This window comes from Hippichthys cyanospilos, chromosome 6 (genome assembly GCF_059441005.1).
Source record: "Hippichthys cyanospilos isolate Australia breed blue-spotted pipefish chromosome 6, RoL_Hcya_1.0, whole genome shotgun sequence".
Taxonomy (NCBI): Eukaryota; Metazoa; Chordata; class Actinopteri; order Syngnathiformes; family Syngnathidae; genus Hippichthys; species Hippichthys cyanospilos.
Window position 1 is genome coordinate 4,667,218 of NC_142374.1, and position 19,349 is coordinate 4,686,566.

General features: G+C 40.4%; 1 protein-coding gene across 2 annotated transcripts; it reads right to left on the bottom strand.

Moving 5' to 3' along the window:
• Window positions 1–197: 197 nt before the first annotated feature.
• On the bottom strand, window positions 198–17,864 carry ano10b (anoctamin 10b). 2 transcript variants are annotated; one of them, XM_088416892.1, is made up of 16 exons: window positions 17,747–17,864; window positions 17,570–17,657; window positions 12,031–12,275; window positions 9,863–10,036; window positions 9,574–9,711; window positions 7,751–7,867; window positions 5,612–5,728; window positions 4,832–5,170; window positions 4,578–4,760; window positions 4,426–4,481; window positions 4,072–4,146; window positions 3,502–3,666; window positions 2,540–2,731; window positions 2,329–2,466; window positions 2,135–2,251; window positions 198–1,917 (listed from the first exon to the last, which is right to left on the bottom strand). In XM_088416892.1, exons 3-16 carry the CDS (start codon window positions 12,266–12,268, stop codon window positions 1,894–1,896), a joined length of 2,073 nt encoding a protein of 690 aa, XP_088273018.1. In that variant the 5' UTR covers window positions 12,269–12,275; window positions 17,570–17,657; window positions 17,747–17,864; the 3' UTR covers window positions 198–1,893. The 2 variants fall into 2 exon arrangements, with proteins under 2 accessions (XP_088273018.1, XP_088273017.1); XM_088416891.1 differs by having other exon boundaries at window positions 17,570–17,660; window positions 17,747–17,861.
• Between the last annotated feature and the right edge of the window lie 1,485 nt (window positions 17,865–19,349).

Consider the following 19,349-nt stretch of genomic DNA (forward strand, 5'->3'; position numbering starts at 1 on the left):
TTTTTTTTTTTCTTTCAACAAGATGCTGATTACATTGGGTTTACTGGGAGCTTTTGGTAATTTGTTAAAAATATTTTTCGACACTTTTGCAGTCCTTTTTTGATGGGAGGGTTCCACAACTCAAAACATTCTGTTTATGACTAAAGCAACTACTGGTAATCATTTGTAGTGCTTTTTGAAATTAAATTTTGATTTAAAAAAAACAAAAAAACAACTACCGAGTAGGGCTGTACAATTAATCAAACTTTAAACGCAATCACGATATTGGCTGCCGCAATTAATTAAGCTGATCCTCTGCGATATTAACATTTAAAATGTCGGCTATGGCCGTCAAATCAAGCACTTTGTCATCCAACCAACAGGGGGCAATGTTTCACGCATATTTGCATGAAAAAAGGTGCTGCTTTCTCACCTAATATATTATTTACCAGTGAGAAATGGTGTTGAGCTTCTCACCTGATTCCTAAAATGTGTAGTGCTAGATGTCAAATGAGACCCAATTTAAAAAAAAAAAATGGAATAAATTCAGAGTGAAATGACCGAAAATGACATTGACTGTGGATTGAAATTTACTTAATGTGCTTGGTTCTAAGTAGACTTCTTTTTTTTTTCATTGGTTTGCACTCAGCAAGTAACTTTGCTATGTTGCCCTGTGTGCCAATGTTTGTCAGGTCTTGGGTGATTATTTTTTTAGTTTATTATTATTTGTAAGTATCATGCCTTGAAGCCTTATTTGTATACTGCTTTTTTTTTAAAGGGCAATAAATACACATGTTTGACCAAACATGTTGAATAATCATGATTTCAATATTGACCAAAATAATCTTGATTATTATTTTGGCCATAATTGTGCAGCCCTACTTTCATGTCAATTGCATACCATTCATTTTGTTATACAGTATACCTATTGTCACTGCCGCTTATCAATAGTCACCTTAGCACAAAAGTGAACCAAAATCTTTATCAAGAATACAGTGTCAGCATGATAATAAATATTTTGCCACTCCCTGACTTACACTTTCTTTTAACCACTCCAACCCGTGTTTCTAAATAGCAATACCTGCACAACAAACCATAAATACATTCAGTTTGCACATATTGCTTAAAAAAGAACTGTATTTATAACATTGTAAATGCCGCTCGAACTTGTTCTTTTGGTGTACGCGCGATGTGATAGTAAAGTGCAACCCAGAGCATGTACATTATTGAAGCACCATGTGTCTTAACAGCAAGAAGCTTGATGGAATTAAAGCTACCATTTGCAACTGTGGAGACATAGCTACTGCTGTTAAGACTTCCAACCAACATTGATAATGGAATATTAGCAGCCAGCCTCTCCTTAATATGGATTCAGAGTATGGAATCCGTTTTGTGTGGGGTTTCAATTGGATCTCTCTTGTTTGATATCAATGTTACGTTTCTAATAAGTTATGGCGTAAAAAGCAAACATTTTCATGAAAGAGCTTTTAGATTGTTGTAATATACAAACTTTAAAACATGAATAAGCGTTTATATTATGTTCATATTTTGGTAGAGCCTTACAGAATGACTGTTAGTATTTAATTAAAAACACATTTTACCGTATAATTAGCTCTTTTGGCCTCAGTCGAATTAGTCTAACTTATGACTGCCAGCCATTATTCTTCATTGGCATTGAGTAGCTTTTTCTTCATCTGAGGCTGACTTTAAACATTTTACTTTCATGAAGTTGAAATAAAATTCATTTTGTTCCATAAAATAAGATAAACAAGCTGCGCCTTGTCCCCAAAGTTTAAAATGGCATCCTTTAACTGTATGTGTGAGGAGTGTACGGGCACAACAACGCACTATTGAAGCGCAAAGCTTGTTCTTTTTAGGTCTCGTTGATCCATCGCCTCACAATTTGAAAACAATTCAGGACTCCTCAGAAGGCAAGTTCTGGAAGAGAAAGCAAAAATGTATTTTACAGAGTAAAAGGAACCCCCCAAAAGCTCAACAGCGTCATTCAACACAATTAACAGCATTAATTTCGCCCTTGATCAAATCACACAAATTAAGATGCCGAGTCAGTCATCAGCTGGTCAACAAAATCAAGTTCACACTTCTGCATCATCTGTCTTGAAGTGACAAGGAAATGAACAACAATTGCGCTGACCCGCTTTCGTACAGCCTGCATGGATGCGTACTGCATGTGGGCTCTCTTTTTTCGGATCCAGGCGGGTTCATCTGGAATCAAGGCCGCCACGATGATCTTGACTACGATGAGAACATGCTGCAAAAACATTTGCCAACATCCCTTGAACACGCAAATGCGCAGGTATTTCATGTGTGTATGAGGGCCCCCCGTACCTCAGCCAAAACGGCCATCAGCACGATGTCGGTACTGCTCATCTGGCCCGCGTGATACATCCTCTGCAATTGCGGCGACAGCGTCAGCAGCCAGCAGTTCGACACCACCGAGACGTAACTCAGGATCTCAAATGCAATCTGGAGGCCGAGACGATGACGTCACTTTCCTACGTCTCGATCGGACGCGTTGCGTGCCGTGCTCGGCGCCGACCTGCCACACGCCCATGTCTGCCACGGGAGTGGAGAAGGGCTTGCGGAAGAGTTTGCAGATTTTGTATGCGTCGGAGCGGATCTCCGTTACGTTGTTGATGAGCAGCAGCACGGCCGTCAAAGGATAGACGCACGAGAACAGACTCAGATAGCCAAACTGCACCAGGAGCTCAATGTACTCTGCAAATAGACCCTGGTGGGAAACATGAAGTTATCACAGATTCCTTGCCGAAAAATGATGATGTCACACCCCTACAACCAGTGCTTCTCAATTGTTAATTTTGCGAACGCTCCCTCCCAAGAAAGAGAAAACCTTCCGCGTCCCCTCACTCACCGCGCTAACTGTCAATAGGATTTTGATTTATTAAAGTACGTATCCCTAAAATTGTATCCTGCAATATGAATTAACTTTCAAAAATCCTTAACTACTTTTTACAATGTTTGTACAGGTTAGAGGTTATTTTAAATCTGAAAAAAAAACAAGCATATCAAAGTGCCTGAAAACCAAAACGATGCCAATCCTATATTTATCGCAATTACACTTGACATTGCAAAAACAAAGCCTTTTCCCTGGGGTCACCCGCGCCCCGCCTGGCACCCTTGCCATGGGGGCCCGCCTCACTATTTGAGAAAGACTGCCGACAACAAACCCCCCCAAACCTGACGGACAACTTCAGCAAGCAATCAAGTCTGTTATCATATCAGTCATGTGACAGTTATCGGGAGCAAACAGAAGTCAGTGCGGTTCTGTTCATCTTTTGGCTTTGACATAATGGCAGGTGTGTCACACCCATGGGAGAATGTGGAAGTTTCTACATGATAGGGTTTTAGACTGTGCTACCCCGCTACCCTCATGACTAGGTTCAATTTCACACACATTTGGATACAAAATCAACCGGTTGTACTGTAGATTGAGCCTGCTTTCAGAAATGTAAAAATATTTCATTTGATAAGTGCACTCACAGGAAACACTGGCAGGGTGATCTGATTCCTAAATTTGTCCTCCTCTGGGTCATCTTCACTCTCCGTCCTGTGGGGGGCACTGACAAAGCGGTCCACAAGGAAGGGGACCACCACTTCTGTCACCTGATTCACCAACTGGGTCACAATCAGCAAAGATGCCAGACGCTACACACAGACACAAATGATTTATGTGGGCCACAACACAAGAACTTTTGCAGGTAGGCTTTCCAATTCAATCTACTGTACGAATAGAACCAGACAAAAGCTTGAAAACACTTGCACTTTTAAATGCTCTCTTGAAAATGCATACAGAAGCAGCGAACTGAAAGGCATTTGACACCAATGTACAAAGCTGCCGTTTTTGCAAAAGAAGCGAAAAGAGATTTGCTTTTTAACTTTGAGATATCGCGTAGCTCCTTACATCTTGCTGCATATTCCGAATGACTGCATTCTGAGTTCCTTTACAATGGCGTGAAACAGATAAAAGCAGTGAATTCAAGGCTGTTTCCAAACATTTGACTGGTCCTGCATGTGGCTGGTGGGTGTAGTATTGCGGGGGCCAGTTCTGACCTTTCGAAGCAATGGCACATCCTGCTTGACAAATGCTATGTGGAAAAGGACCGCAAAGTAGTTGAAGAACGTGAACTGCCGAAAGAGGGGAAAAAGAACATCAGCTTAGATGGATGATTTTAGACAGGCAAGTCCGAAGCCGGTCCTCGAGTGGCCGCCTATCCTGCATGTTTTTGAGGTTTCCATCCTCCCAAAACACCTGATTCAAATATCAGCTCATCTGCAAGCTCAGTGGAAGCCCAATAAACATCCTGATTATTTGAATAAGCCACATTGGATGACATAAACTTCAAAAACATGCAGGACCGACTTCAGACGCGCCTGATGTAAAAAGAGAAAAAAAGGGGAACTCACCACCAAAACTTTGGCTGTCAGGTGGTTCTGGAAGGCAGACTCTTCTCTGTGGTTCTCTGAAAGGACAACATGTTTTGGTTACCAGAAGCAGTAGTGAGAGAACAGCATTAGGAAAAATGGCCACTTTTCCAAATGACTTGTTTCTCACTCACCAAATTCAGTCAAAGATTGGGCTACTGTTTTGTAAACAGTCGCCAGCATGTTCGTGTAGACAATGTGAAGCACAGAGGGTGCATAAAGCAGCGTTTGAGACACTATGGAGTCCCATTCCTCGTGGAGCCACATCACTTGGTTCTCCCCCCAATAGAAACACAGCATACCAAGGACCACCATCCCTGCACGCACAAATCATCGATGAAGCACATTGCTAACTTTCTACCTGCTCGGGCGTCAAGTCGCACCCTACCCAGAAACAGTCCGACCACCGGGATGGAGACCAGCGCCATCCGCAGATCCCGCTGCCATTCGGGAAACAGGGGCTCCATACGACCCGTGACAGGGTTCATCCCCAGATCCCCGTGGAAACCGGGCCGAGGCTCGGCAAAGCACTCGGCGAGGTGAAGGGTCCCCCAGCGGTAGGACGTGGAGGAGCTGCGACGCTTCCACAGCTCCATGAACACGGTGGACCAGAGCATGCTGAACAAAGCCTGGATCATGTGACCACTGACGCCGAGTCCGCCGTCCTCTTCGCGGATCTCGGCCTGTGAGCCCGACACCGCTTCCACTGCTTCTTTCTGCACCTCACCTGGGACCAATTCCAACCGTTTCAAATCGGAAACACACTGAAGGCACACAACCTTGGATTTGTGGGACAGCAGAAATGAACAAATTCTACTTCTAATGTATGGATTGTTTAAAACCTGTTGGTATTTGAACATAAAATATTTGTCACAAAAAGAACATCCACTATGTTCCTTAAGGCTGGAGATGACATTGAAATATTATGATATTGTAAAAACACCAAACAATCAATACTCTTTTAATATAATATATAATAAGAATTGTAAATTGTGTAATGCTACCTCTCACACATCTGTAGCTTGTCTTTTAAAAATGAAAACACTTGATTTATAAGAGTGGAGAAAAACAACTATTTACAAACGACAGACCTTTAGAATCGCTGCCAGAATCACATCTAGCTCAAGACTATGAATCATGTTAAACAAAAAATGCTGCGCATACTTACTGGAGAGGTATGTGATGGAAAGGCCCAGTATAGCCGGTGGCAACAGAGACCAGGTGTAGAAATCAAGGAAGCTGAAATAGAATCCCACTGGGGTTCCAAAATATGCAGAGACTGAATCTGGTGGTAGGAAAATATTGAATATGTGTGAACGCCAATATAACATTATTTGAAATACATAATAAATAAGAACTTTTTGACAAATATGCAAAACCTTTGTCCGGTTGACACCAAGAATACTGTATTATTCTGTTTCTGGGGTTGCTGTTTCGGGTGGGGGGGGGGGGGGTCACAAGATTTGTTAAGAGGTACGATTATTCACAAAAAAAGCTGCTGAAACTTTTAGATAATTACATATCCCCTCATGACACATTACAATTAGCTTCATCCATCCATTTTCTCCTCACTAGGATGGCTGGCTTGCCAGTGCCTATCCCAGCCGTCTTCGGGCAGTAGACGGGGGACGCCCTAAACCGGTTACCATTCAGTCACAGGACACACAAAGACAAACAGCCATTCACTCTTACAATCGCACCTAAGGTCAATTTAGAACATGGGTCTCAAATTCCAGTCCTTGAGGACCACAATCCTGCATGTTTTTACTGCTGCTCTCTTAAACACACCTAATTCAAATTGTTAGCTCATCAGCAAGCTATGCAGGAGCTTGAAAATTATCCGTATCGATTGAATCAGGTGCGTTTAATAGAGCAGCTTTGAAAATATGCAGGATTGCGACCCACAAAGACTGAAGTTTGAGACCTATGATTAACAGTGGTTCTCACTTTTTCAGTGATTTACCCCATTGGGAAATATGTTTTCATTCAGGTAAACCTGAACCAGTGCATTAAAAAAAGACTTAAAACATGCCATCTGTGTCTGATTTATCAAACTTTCAAACTTAATTTTTTATTGGTCCACAACAAAACAATCAACATAAAGTGTCCTCTTTTGGATCAAAAAGGAGATCTGTTATCTAAAAGAAAATAACTTAATCGTGAATAAACATTTGTCCACAAATAACAATCAACATGGAGTGTCAGACCTGTTCTCAAAAAGAAATAATTATAAATAAATATTTGTCCACAGAAATACATTAAACATAAAGGGTCCTCTTTGGGGATTGCAGTAGAGATCTGTTCATAAAAATAAATAATTAACTTTAGAAGGTAATGAGACGTGGCAAGTTGGGTTGAACTATTCTTGTACGGGAGAAATCTGACATTTTAAAATAATGCTATTGAATAACCAACTGAACACAACATTTGTTTTATCAACTGATGTTTTTCTGAAACATTTAATTAGTTCAATAATTATTTTAGAAGAAGATTATTTTATTAAAGGATTTTTGCATGTTTGTTTGTTTTATTGAGGATCTCATGTACCCCCTTCAAGAAACCTCAGGCGTACCCGTACCATCTGAGAATCCCTGATTTAGAGTATCCAATATAGTAAAATGGATACTCTAAACCATAAGTCTCAAACTATGTATATTGAATATACCTACTATGAATGTTTGTGGTATGTGGGACAGAGTGCCATTGAGAAAAACCATGAGAGCACAGGGAGAACATGCAAACCCCACACAGGAAGTCCCGGGCCCTCTGAATTGTGATGCAGACGCTAACCACTCTTTCACAGTGCTGTCCCCAGTTATGACCAGTTTGGTTATAATCCATCCTCGAACGGACAAAGGACTAAATAGATCATCTGGGAAACATGCACAATATCAGCAAACACTGATGATGTACCTTTAAACATTACACGCAAAAAAGTACAGTCGTGCGAATGTGTCCGTGTCCCCGTGGTTTTTGCTAATAGGCGGGGACCGAATTCCGGGTTTTAAAGTCTTTGTGGGGAGCTCTTGCACTTTTGGGGACCATTTTGGTGGACCCCAGAAGTTCAGAGCTCTTTTATGAAGGTGAAGAATTGGTTTGATTTGGATTTTGGTTGAGTTTAGTGTCAGGGTTAGGAACTCTGTTGTCATTGTTAAGGTTAAGATTTGTTGCTGGGAAATGCATAATGTCAATGCGATTTCCCCACAACGATAATAAACAAAACCTTATACATGGGTGTGTGCATGTGTGCCTGTTTGTGTGTGTCCACGTCAGAGTGTTTATATGTGGGTCATGCACATCCACCTACCCAGTGGTTGTGACAGGTGGCTCCCAGAGTACCAAGATTTACTAAGCTCTTTCAGTTTTGCCTTGTTATGAAGCGCAAACGTGTCCACAATCACACCAGCGGAGGTCATCTTTTGCCCTGCAAAACCACTCAGGATTACACGTTTCACCAAAACGACACGTGGCCATGACAGTGACATACACACGCTGACAGAGATGCTGATGGAGCATTTTTGTGATAAACAGTGAGAAGCCAAGAACTGATGAGATCATGCATTCTACAACAGGAGACTCGGCTCTGTTGTATGGTATTTGTTTTTATTTTCTACTTATACTTTATACTGTACGTTATTTATGTTTGTCCACGGACCTCACTTTCCGAACCACTGTTTTAAAGCTTTAAACAACCTACTAATGAGCTATGAATGTGAGATGCAGGGATAATTTTTGTCCACTTGGGAACACTGCTCTTACGTTAATCACCGTAGCATTTGTGACTTTGAATTTTTGTTGCCTTAAAAAAGGGGCCTGGCTTGCTTGTTGAGTGACTTCAGAGTCGGCAAATCAGAGAGTAGAGTTGGCCATACTCGCTCAGGTTAGTGGTTAGTGGAACCAATAGCCGCTCTGTGTGTTGAGTTAGTCGCTGTAATTTATGTCCATTGACAGCTTGTGATGAATGTTACGATTTGGGTAATTTTTCTTTTTGTTTGGTCAATAAAGTGAGTGACTGTGGATCCTTGACCATCTGTGGCGGAGTTATATTTTATTCTAATTAGCAATGGAATCCTATATTAAATTATCAAATTATGTTTACTTTACCATAGACAAGCAGTTGCGCAGCTTTTTTTTTTTTTTTTGTGAAATGATCCTAACCTTTGGACGTCCTGTTTTCAACAGACTTTTGACTTGCAGTTATTGCTGCCTTAGTCAATAGTGACTGTCCATACAGAAAAATGACCCCCACAAAAGCCCCACAACATACAGTGAAACTGCAAAATAAAATTAGGCACTGTATTTCCAGAGGTGGGCAACTTCCATTTTCTGGGTGGTCCGACATGCGATATTCGTCAGGGCCCCGTCCCCTTTCCGTCATGATCACGACGTCATTATTTCAAGCTAGACAGAGTTATAACGGTCGTTGTATTTTTGCCCAACTATGCCTCACCACTAGAGGGCGACATTTGACTTTTTTTTCTGGTCCATCATTCGTCAGGCGTTTCTGTCTATGCTCATGACACACTGCACTCATACTAATTCTTTTTTCTGTTTTTCTGTTTTTGTACTTACACTTAAAGTTAACACCATGTCTATAGTTCTACAGTTACACTGCAATTGAAACAAAGCAGAGTAATCTAAACTAAATCATAGCCAGCTAAGGGGTTTAACCCTAGGTTATAATACACCATCATGTTTATTAACCCGCATCTGAGGGAATGCAGGTGGGACGAGCGTACAGTTAGCGATCATGTCCACTAGATGGCATAACTTTTTTAGGTGTAGGTTTTCAAAACTATTTATTCAAATTTGTCTGAATTTGCCCAAATTTTATCTGTCACATTACACTATAATTAAATGTGGAAAAAATTGGTCAGGTTTTGAATTATGCGGGTATGTCGACACCCCCATTACAGGGATTGAAAATTAGAAAAAAAAAAACTCGACTTTTACACTGAGAAATATGGTAAATACTATTTAAAAATCTGCAATACAGTGAAACAACAATTAATAAGGCGAAGGATGACTGAATACGAAGCATATTTAATTGACACGTTCGAAAGAGAGAGGTAAATACAACTTAATCTCTAGCATGATTTCAGTTCTATTCTATTTTCCTGAAGGACTCACAGATGTTGTCTCGGTGCTGTAGGGTGTGCTTATCAGCCAGACCGGGTATCCTGACATCTCTTTGCGCACGCAGACTCTCCAGCTCATACTTGATGATGTACTGCCTCTCAGCCAGCGTCAGGAAAAGCTCCATGTTGTCTGTCAAAAAAGGATGGAAATGGCCTACTTGACAACATGCGGGAAAAAAAATGTCTTTGAAGAGCCCCATTATGAAAGACACATATTGAAAGATACACTGTTTTCTTATGATTTTCATATTCCAATATTTGCCATTTTTCTACAGGTTCACCTGAGTGTCGAAAGTTATCTCTGTCGTCGTTGGAGAATGTCTCCATTTCTCCATTGTTATACATCTTACACAGACCCAACTCTTCAGTGGCTTGTAGCAACGTGCACCGTGGGGCAGAGACCATGATGATGTCACCAGTTGCATCTTCCCCTGGATGGGCCAGCAATGCTGCACCTGGTAGAGTTGAAGAGTTATCCAAACTAACATTTTGAAACATAATTTCCAAAGAGGTCAGAACAAGGATTGGCTTTTTCTGTAACATGAAGTTACGTTACAGTGACTGATGAGCTGTTTTGATTTACCTTAAAATTATCAAGTGAATGGGTTAACTGAGCAAGGATGTTTGTTTGTTACATCCATACACATCAGATTTGTCTACATTTGTCTAAATGTCATCTGTCTCATACACTACAAGTGAAACAAAGTATTGAGGTTGAATTCACTAAAAAACGTCTTTAACTAGGGATTAAAAAAAAAAAAAACTTCTATCTTGTATTTCTTGGCCAAGAGCCAGTAAGAAAAAGAATTCCAATTTGGTCTGCATTCACTGGTTACTTGAAACGTATCCCCGAATGCTGTTATCTGCAAGAAACTGAAACCAGGACAAAGACAGGCAGCAACCACAAATAAATATCTGGTAAAGTCATCTGTGTTAAAGCTGTGAATGACAAGTTATGCATTGATGCAACCCAGTTTATTTACTTGACTGAACATATTCTTCCACTGTTTGGTGGTACTATAAGGGGACTGTTGTCACCTTGACTGCAGGCTGATTGCATTATATACTATAAAGTTGCAGCAATATGTATATCAACATTCAAGTCAGATGTATGACATTACAGTAAACAAAAAGGGGTGTGGTGGGATAGACATTACATTAGATGTCCGTCAGCCCAATCCTGCATGTTTTTGATGCTTCTGTCATTAACTCACCTGAATCAAATTATTAGATCATCAGCAAGCTCTATGGGAGCTTGAAAATGATCCTAATCAATTCAATCAGGTGTTTTTAAGAGAGCAGTATGGAAAACATGCAGGTTTGCGGCCCTCGAGGACTGGAGTTTGAGACCTATGGTCTATCCCAATTACGATAACAAAGACGGATGAAAATTGCAATTCCGCCATTTTTAATTCCGCCATTTACGGGTTTTGTTTAGCATTCCCGTCATCCGTCGGTCCGTCAGCAAAACGGACGTCTGTTGGCGACAGACTGACGGACAGTCCGTCAGAACTGACGAAGTGCCCAACTCTGCTGTATGTGAACAATGTGCTGAAACAAAAAATCACCAGGACATCGGCTTCACTGCAGTTCAGGACAGCAATATGAAAGCAAAACAACATCATTCAAGGATCAAGGAGGAAATGTGGAAATGAGGTCATGTTGGCATGTGACTTTTATTTGATTTTTATCTTTAACCTATGGAGCATGCCAAAAGTACATTAGTGCCTAATGCAATTTGTTGACTGCATTTAACTTATCCCCGAGCAGCTGTGGGTAGCAAGTGTGCCATGCCCAGAGGCCCCTGATGAAAAGACTGGCTGCAAATGCATCTGACACATTTGGAACAGAAAAGTAACAACAACTGTGAGTGGGTTGTGTTGGAAATGACATCCTGAGTAAAACCACTACCATACTGTATCTACCATGTGGAAGGACTTGCTGTTGCAAACACTGAAAGGGAAAAGTTGCTTCTTAACAGAAGATGTAAAGGTAAAAGATAAAGGTAAAAATTTGCATGATTTTTACCCACATGATGACCAATTCTTTTGCTAACTTTAATTCATTCGTATAAGTAGTTTTATCGGATCAAAATCTTGACCAACATTCTGGGTAAAATCCAAAACTCAATGAGTTGGGGATAAGTAGCATAACATTGGCTCTGTCCTCTTTGGAACCTGTGCTAGGTCACCCCATTTGTATTTCTTTGTCACCCGGCAGTTTTAAAAGTCTAGTTATACTTACTGCAGGGCAACCTGACCTGTGTTGTTGCTCACCAATGGACTCATTTATTCGAGTTGACGACTTCAGGAGCACACAGAGATTGCAGTGTCTAGTTTAATTTTATGATCATCATTTTGTATGTATTTCATTATCTCAATTAGAGGGTCCTTCAAATGAAATAACATTTTGTGTGTACAACTTGTACAAAGTGCATGCAGGACCTCACCTCCGTCTTTCTGGGGAGCTCCAATCAGCCTGATGAGCCACCTTTTGGTCTCGGGACGAACCTTTTCACCGAGCCGCACCAGAACCAGCGGCTCGACCCGCTCCGACACACAACAAGGGCAGCTAACCTTTGTCCACCCCGGCCCCGTTTTCACAGGATCCACTTGGTCACTTGGTGACTTCTCAGGGTGCCCCTCTGAGATGTTTTCTCCATCTGCGTCACATCCTACCTTACTCATGATGGCACTGAAAAGAGAGGGTGGATCAGCCTTCTTAAAACAAGAGGTCCCTGAACACACATATTTGCTTGCTTTACTAGTCAGATTTCAAAGGAACAAATCAAAATGTTAAAAGTAGTAAAACCAAAACAACAAAGAATAACAAAGTTGTTACTTTTTTCACATTCATGTATTTTTCTGAGATTATTGTTATATTTTAAAACTTTTAGTATTGTGCACTGCAGCCTCATTGTTAACATCTCATAAAATTATTGGGGTTGAACAGTATTGGGAGTAGTGCATGACAAAAGTCGTAATTACTGTAATGCATTATTATTTGCTGTAACGCGGTAATGTAATATATTACACCAAAACAATTTTAATATTGTACTCGTTACAGATGGAAATATATGCAATGCATTACAATGCATTTTTAGCCTGAAAGCAGTGTTTTTTTTCCCCAAACCTCACCAAAAACACCGAAAGATTGGGGGAGAAAAGTCCAGGGCAAAATGTTGACTTGCTGTTGTTACTATCTACTTCAGTAGAGATGATGTGGCAGCAGCAGACGACAGTTTGAATATGTTGAATACATGCACAAAATGGACATACGGCCATTACTTTCTGTTCGTCGGAGATAAAGATAAGAAAAATATAATAGTAAGGTGCATTTTGTGCGCGACACCTAAAGAGCTATCCACTTCACCAAATGCACCAGTCATTTGACATACAATTTAGAGCGGTGCCATAGTAACGTGAAGTAAGCAAAAAGAAAACACATGGAGGATTGTGCTCTCTCGCTGGGGGATGCCTCTTACACCTCAAGAGGTTAGGAGATATGATGCCACTTCCCATCATGGATTCACCAGCATTTCTAAACCTTGTCAGCTAGACCCTCTCGCAACTCGCAATTATGACAAGGTAAGCTAAAGCTCATTTTCACTGTACTATTGCTATTAATAATGGTCTCTGAATAGTTCTCATCAATGTATATCAAGATGAAGCTAAGTAATAAAGGGATTAAAATACAAAAAAAATTGTATCTTGTCTTTAAAGGTTTATAATACAATATAGATTACAAGATTTGTGTTGGATTTAGGCTTAAGCCAATCTTTCACTGGATGTGTAATCAGCGTAATGAGCTAAATTTAGAATGGCAAATTTATTTCCAGTTATGGCGGTGAGAGTAATATAAAAGTACTGTAATGCAATCGTAGTGTAATTCATTACATTTCAAATAGTGTTCAGTAATAATGAATGTAACTAATTACTTTGAAATGACAGTTACTGTATAAGTAATACATAACCCATTACAGTTTTGAAGTAACTTGCCCAACACTCGTGTTGAAGTTTTCATGTTTAAAGACTGTCTGTTAATTTTGTTGAACAGAATGGCGGAATGGGAGAAGCTGGAGCTTTTGCCTAGCTTTGCGACATTCCCTAACCACACGCTGCTGGAATTTGGATGCAAACAAAGAGCCTTGTGGTCCTCATCGCCTTGATTGCTGGCTATTTTCTGGGTCATTTTTCACACGAGACACAACAAGTGAGAGTGGAAAAAAGAACTTTGGGATGTTGTCTTGTTGTTTTCTTATCATGACTTTTCAGGACAGATCGCCAGTTAAATTAAAATTGCTCATATGACTTTGTGGCTAGTCATAGTCTTATGACCGTCAGATAAACGGCTTTTGTTTGAACTTTTTGAAGTACTGAGGAACACTACGGCAGTGGTTCGTCAGTGAGAAATAGAGCAAACGCCATCACTCTAGGAACATTAACTCATAATGCCACGACGACCATAAATGTCAAAAATACATTTACAAGGCCGGAAGTTCATGAGTTAACTCGTTCATGGCCAGACAGCTATATTAGTCAATGATCCATTTGGAATGAGCTGGCAGGGAATTGGGTTAACACAAATGTACCATTTTTAAAGCCTTGGTTTTAGAGCATTCAAATACATGCTCCATTTATTTTGTCATGAGTGGGGAATGATAATATCTCAATAATGTTTGCAGAAAGCAACAACATAAAATATTCATTTGGATCCTTTCATGCCGATCTGCATGCCATCCCAGATATTTTTCTCTCATTCTCCTCAACCCTTTACTGAGCGCAACGCACGCTTTGGGCTAAAGTGTCCGTAACATCCATTGCTTAACCCTTTCACTCCTGTTGGGACAATGCGTCCCTGTGCTTTTGAAAAAATGGCAGTGGGTATAGGAATGATAGAAATCAGATAAATGGCATCCCAGCGCTTCATTACACACCTACCTACACATTCTAGTGGCAATTTTTCCATGCACAACAAGCCAGTGCTGGGCCCACGGTTAACACGGTAGCTTGCGTTGTCAATTAACCATCTTGTACTGCGCAAATACAGTATATTGATAATATGTGCTATGTATGTGTGTTACTACAGATTACACAGTTTACGCTGCCTATGTATTGTAGGCATTTGGTGATCATTTTCACTTCTCTGACACCTTTTTTGTACAACCATTGTGGTCAGTGGAATATACAGTCCCAGTGGTATTTCATGGTGGAAATGGGAGTGGAAATTTTTTAACTAAAATTCCAAGTATACTAGAGTTATAAACTAGTAAGATATGCCATACCTTTTTCAGTATTAAAAAAGAAAATCGGCAGTTAAATTCAAAAGAACCCCTACATTTTTCTAAAATGCTGAAAATCTTTGCCTGTTGATGACTTAAAAATAGAAAATCATACGCCTAATAAGGGCGTAATATCAGCCAAAAGCGGCCGGTGTGTCCAGTCAGGGGTTAATAGTCAATAGAAATCAGTAAGCATCATTTTGAAGACATTGATCATTACAGCATAATTTAAATGTTTTGGAACCAATGCAGTCTTCCAAATGCATATGTGCAAAGGAGTTTCAAAACGTTGTATGTAAGAAGTGATAATATGTGCTGTATTTATTTGTTGAATACACAGGGACGAAAGATGGTATCTTTTCCAAACTCGAAAGCTTAACGGGTCAAAATGACATTTTAACGTGCATTCATCCACCCAATACAACGTTTGCTTGGATCACAGACCTATCCCAGCCAACCAACAGCTGGTAAACTCTGGACTGATCAGTATCAGTAAGTACACATGGAGAAGCAAGATTGAAGAGTCAATGTTTGAATTTCTTTGCAGTTTGTTAGAATAAACTGAGAGAGCTACTGCTTTGATGTCAACTGCCTCCCACCCTCAGACCGTATATCGTTGATTTAAGGATGCTCAGTCAGACTGGTCACTACCAGAGCAGAATACTCATGTACAATTTAGTTTTCTCAAATTACCTATCATGTACGTTTTTGGAATGTGAGGGAAATACAAATCCCCCCCCCCCCCCCCCCCCCCAAAAAAAAAAAAAGAAAATGACACCATATCAAATTTTAGCAGTTTGTTTCAACAGTTCTCAAATGTGGGGTAAAAGTACCCCCTTGGGGTACATGGTTACCTCAAGGGGTATGCGAGCTTTTAACGGGGTTTTGGCAGGTATCAGCAAGTCTAATTGAAAGCTTTCAAAGAACACCAAGGTTTTCTTTTCAAATTAAGAGGAAATTAATTGGATCATTTAATAACATTGCCATATTGTCTTATAATGGCACCTTTGGAAAATGTCTTTATTTTGTTAAGCTTTATGTAGATGTACGTTGTTTTTAGTGTCACAATTTTTCTGGCAACCGAACTATAAATGGCACATACAGTGGAGCCCCGGTTTACGACGTCCCTGCCTTACGTTTTTTTTCACCTCACGAAGTGGACCGCGACGTTTTTTGTCCTCTCTTTACTCCATTTTTGCCACCTTACAACATCAAATAACAACGACTCTTCTTTAAAATGGCGGTCAGTGTGCACGCGTGTCTACTAGGGGCACCGCGCTCATAAGTCACTACCCGCGTCAATGCTTATGTCACTACAATGCTGGTCTTCTATTTGTAGGCGTCACGACTCCCTGAGATACTTATCTGGTCGGCATCACGGAGTCACTAAGATGCTGGTCTGCTGTTGGGCGGCATTAAGGTTCCAAAATGGCGGGATGTTAAAGATTGGTCCTCATGTGAGTGCTTACAATATCGTATTTCTTGTGCATTTTAGTGCTTAATTCAAACTTTATTTGGTTAGCCATGGGTCCCAAGATTGCTAGTTAATTTAAAGAGAGAAATAAGAAAAAGATTAGTATGGAAATGAAGCTGGAGATAATCAAGAAATACGAAGAAAGCTAAGATAGCCTAGCCTAGGCTGGGCAACCCTCACTAGGGAATATGTCCACAACAAGCTCATCACGTCAAAGGGTTAATCCTTTATATATTTTTTATTTACGATGTTATTTAATTGTATACATGGATATTATATATAAGTAGAACTTACTATACTATTTTGTTACCAATTTTTAATATGTATAGATATTTTTGATGTTTTTCCCTAGAGTTTTACACACATTAGCTAATTAACACAGGTTTGGATTGCCTGCCATAAAGCAATCCAATCCCAATGTTCCGATCCCAACCGCGGAACGGATTAATCTCGTAAACCGGTGGTCCACTGTATGTTGTTACACGATCTAAGTTTTGGAGTTGCTGGATAAAATATGCCAAGGATACCACGAGAGATGGAGTTCTGAAGTTTTATAAATCAGAAATGGTTGTTTTTCATATTTGTTTTTCATACTTGGCAAAAACCGATTTCACAGCCGGTACATCATTTCACTATTGCTTTAGAGCAATAGCACTGAGAAGAATGCTGCGATTAATACTCAATTCAACAACCAAAATTACCATACCATACAGTCTTGTACAGCAAGTGAAAACTACTGCATATACTTTCACATTATTGATACAACATTTTATCCTACCTCTCATTGTTTATGGTTTATTGAAGAGCTTCTTCAGCTCAATGAAAAAGCCAAAATATCAGCACAAAGTCTTAGTTTGATACAATACTGATGTGTGTGTACCCATGTGTGTCAATTTGGGTATTGTCATTATTTCTGTGAAAGCGGAATTTTTGATGCACAGCAGTACTGAAGCTCATTTGGTATAAGTGTACCAAAAGAATGACCTGTTTATTACAGGATAACAAAACACAACTATGATATTTTATTGTGAAGTTGCATGTGCAGCAGTATACATTCATAGACAGGAAGTTGTTTCATACTGTAATGCATGACATACTGACAGACCAAGAAAGGGCAGAGCAGATTGCGCTAACTGTGCATTCAGCTTGAGCTATGATTACGCAGCATGGACAGCCAGGAAGAAGAGAAAGTGGCATGAAGTGAGGAAGAGGATGACTTGAGAAATACAACACCTGGAAGGGCCTGGATGACGACGAGCGTGCGGTCTCCAGTCCTCCCGCAGGCCTCCAGCCGGCCCAGCACACCACACCACACCCCCTCCTGCTGAGGAACATGAAGAAAAGCGGCATCTAGTCGGCTTTGGTGAAAAGACAGCACAAATAACAGCCAATGACTCTGCGCACACCTACCCTGCCCTACTAAGTCCTCTCAAGCGTTCTTGGCTTTGCGTGTATCTATTTGCATGTGTGTGCATGCATGTATGGCAAGAATGCAGAGGAACTTCCTCAGACTGCAGGGTGTGGAGGCTTGTTTGGTTTATACTCAGGCTCCTCCTCCCTCAGGCCTGCTCGCAACTTTACTGATGCTGGTGTTGCAACTCTGGGTCCTACTGCTCCACCGATCTCTTTGGCAGTGTGGTCAACATCTCGCTCCTCTCTCTCTCTCACACACACACATTTATGTAACACACATATATACATAGTGTGGGATCAAAAGTTTGGGTGCCCCAAGTAAAAGAAAAAAAACAAACAAATCAAAACAATTGTATTTATGTGTAGGAAGAGGCCAAGAAAAGGCATATCCGCATTTCAAAAATTGTAGCCTTCTCCTGTATCAACTATTTTCAGATTCAGTGTACTAGACCAGGGGTCATTTTGGAGTCAGGTACCTCTCTTTGGAATTTTCCCAAGGACCACCATTGCAAATATTTGCGGAAACTACCTCCTGCATGTATTATTTGGCGTTTCTTTCTTGGCCTACATTTTATGTTGCTGCGGCTTTCTTGGCCTGTTGGTGCCCATTAAATAAACATAAAGGTTTGAATATGAAATAGAAGAAAAACCTTGTATACTTTCTACAGTGAATTCAGCTTGACCTACGATTAAAAGCACGGATAGCCAGGAAGAAGAGAAAGAGAGAAAGAGGATGAAATGCCCAAGGATTCCTATCACCTCTCGTTGCCAAAAATCTCGTAAAATCCTCCAAGTGGGTTTTTGTCCTCTTCCGCTTGAACTGACTTTTCTTCTTCTGTCGACAGCGAAGATGCAGTGTCAATTACGGATGCAGCTTTCACAACAATGTACACATTTTTTTTTCCAATTAATGAACCATGTGTGGTCGTGGCTATTGTACCGAATCTTGAACACAAATGGAAAAAAAAAAGGAGGGGGCTCATACTTCACAAAGAAATTACATTTATGAATGTACCAAAAGTAACATTTTATCATTTTTATGCATATATTCAAGAGGGGGACATTTAAAATACCATTATAGGTCCTTAAAACCGAGTTTATTTCATTGTTTATACAGTATATTGCTGCTTGGACTTCTTAATGGCACCATAGAGCAAATGAAGCAACATGAAGACTTGAATCGTGTGCAAACCGATTGGCTGGAAAGTAAGTCTTTCAAGAAGCTTCCGTTTGCCATTACTAATGAGTGACCCATACACAATGAATTGAAGGCGTTTATATTTATGTCGGCAGTGATTACTCCCATGCACCAAGATTCTTCATAATTTAAATGTGAATACGGGATTTGACCTGCAGGAGGTGTTGTGTGCACATGAAACCTCAAGAAATTAATCTTTTCTTGAACAAGTTGGATAGAAAGGTTCACGGCTTTTTGAGCGCTATTGGACGATTGTGAGTAATTGAAAGGAGCCACATTAGGCTTCCCTGGGTGAAGTTATCTGTGCACATCCCAATGGGCAGAGTACCTGGGGAAAACCCAGGGCGCATTGGAGAAATTTAGCCTTTCTGCAGCCCAGAGGGCCTCAACATTCTCTGGAAG

Bases quoted from the DNA above. Each gene is read 5' to 3' on its own strand.
- ano10b (XM_088416892.1), bottom strand. From the start codon at position 12,268: ATGAGTAAGGTAGGATGTGACGCAGATGGAGAAAACATCTCAGAGGGG. The intron at 5,171-5,611 runs GTAAGTATGCGC...AATTGGTCCCAG, and splicing joins TTCCATCACATACCTCTCCA to GTGAGGTGCAGAAAGAAGCA. The intron at 3,667-4,071 runs GTCAGAACTGGC...GTCTGTGTGTAG, and splicing joins ATGTGCCATTGCTTCGAAAG to CGTCTGGCATCTTTGCTGAT.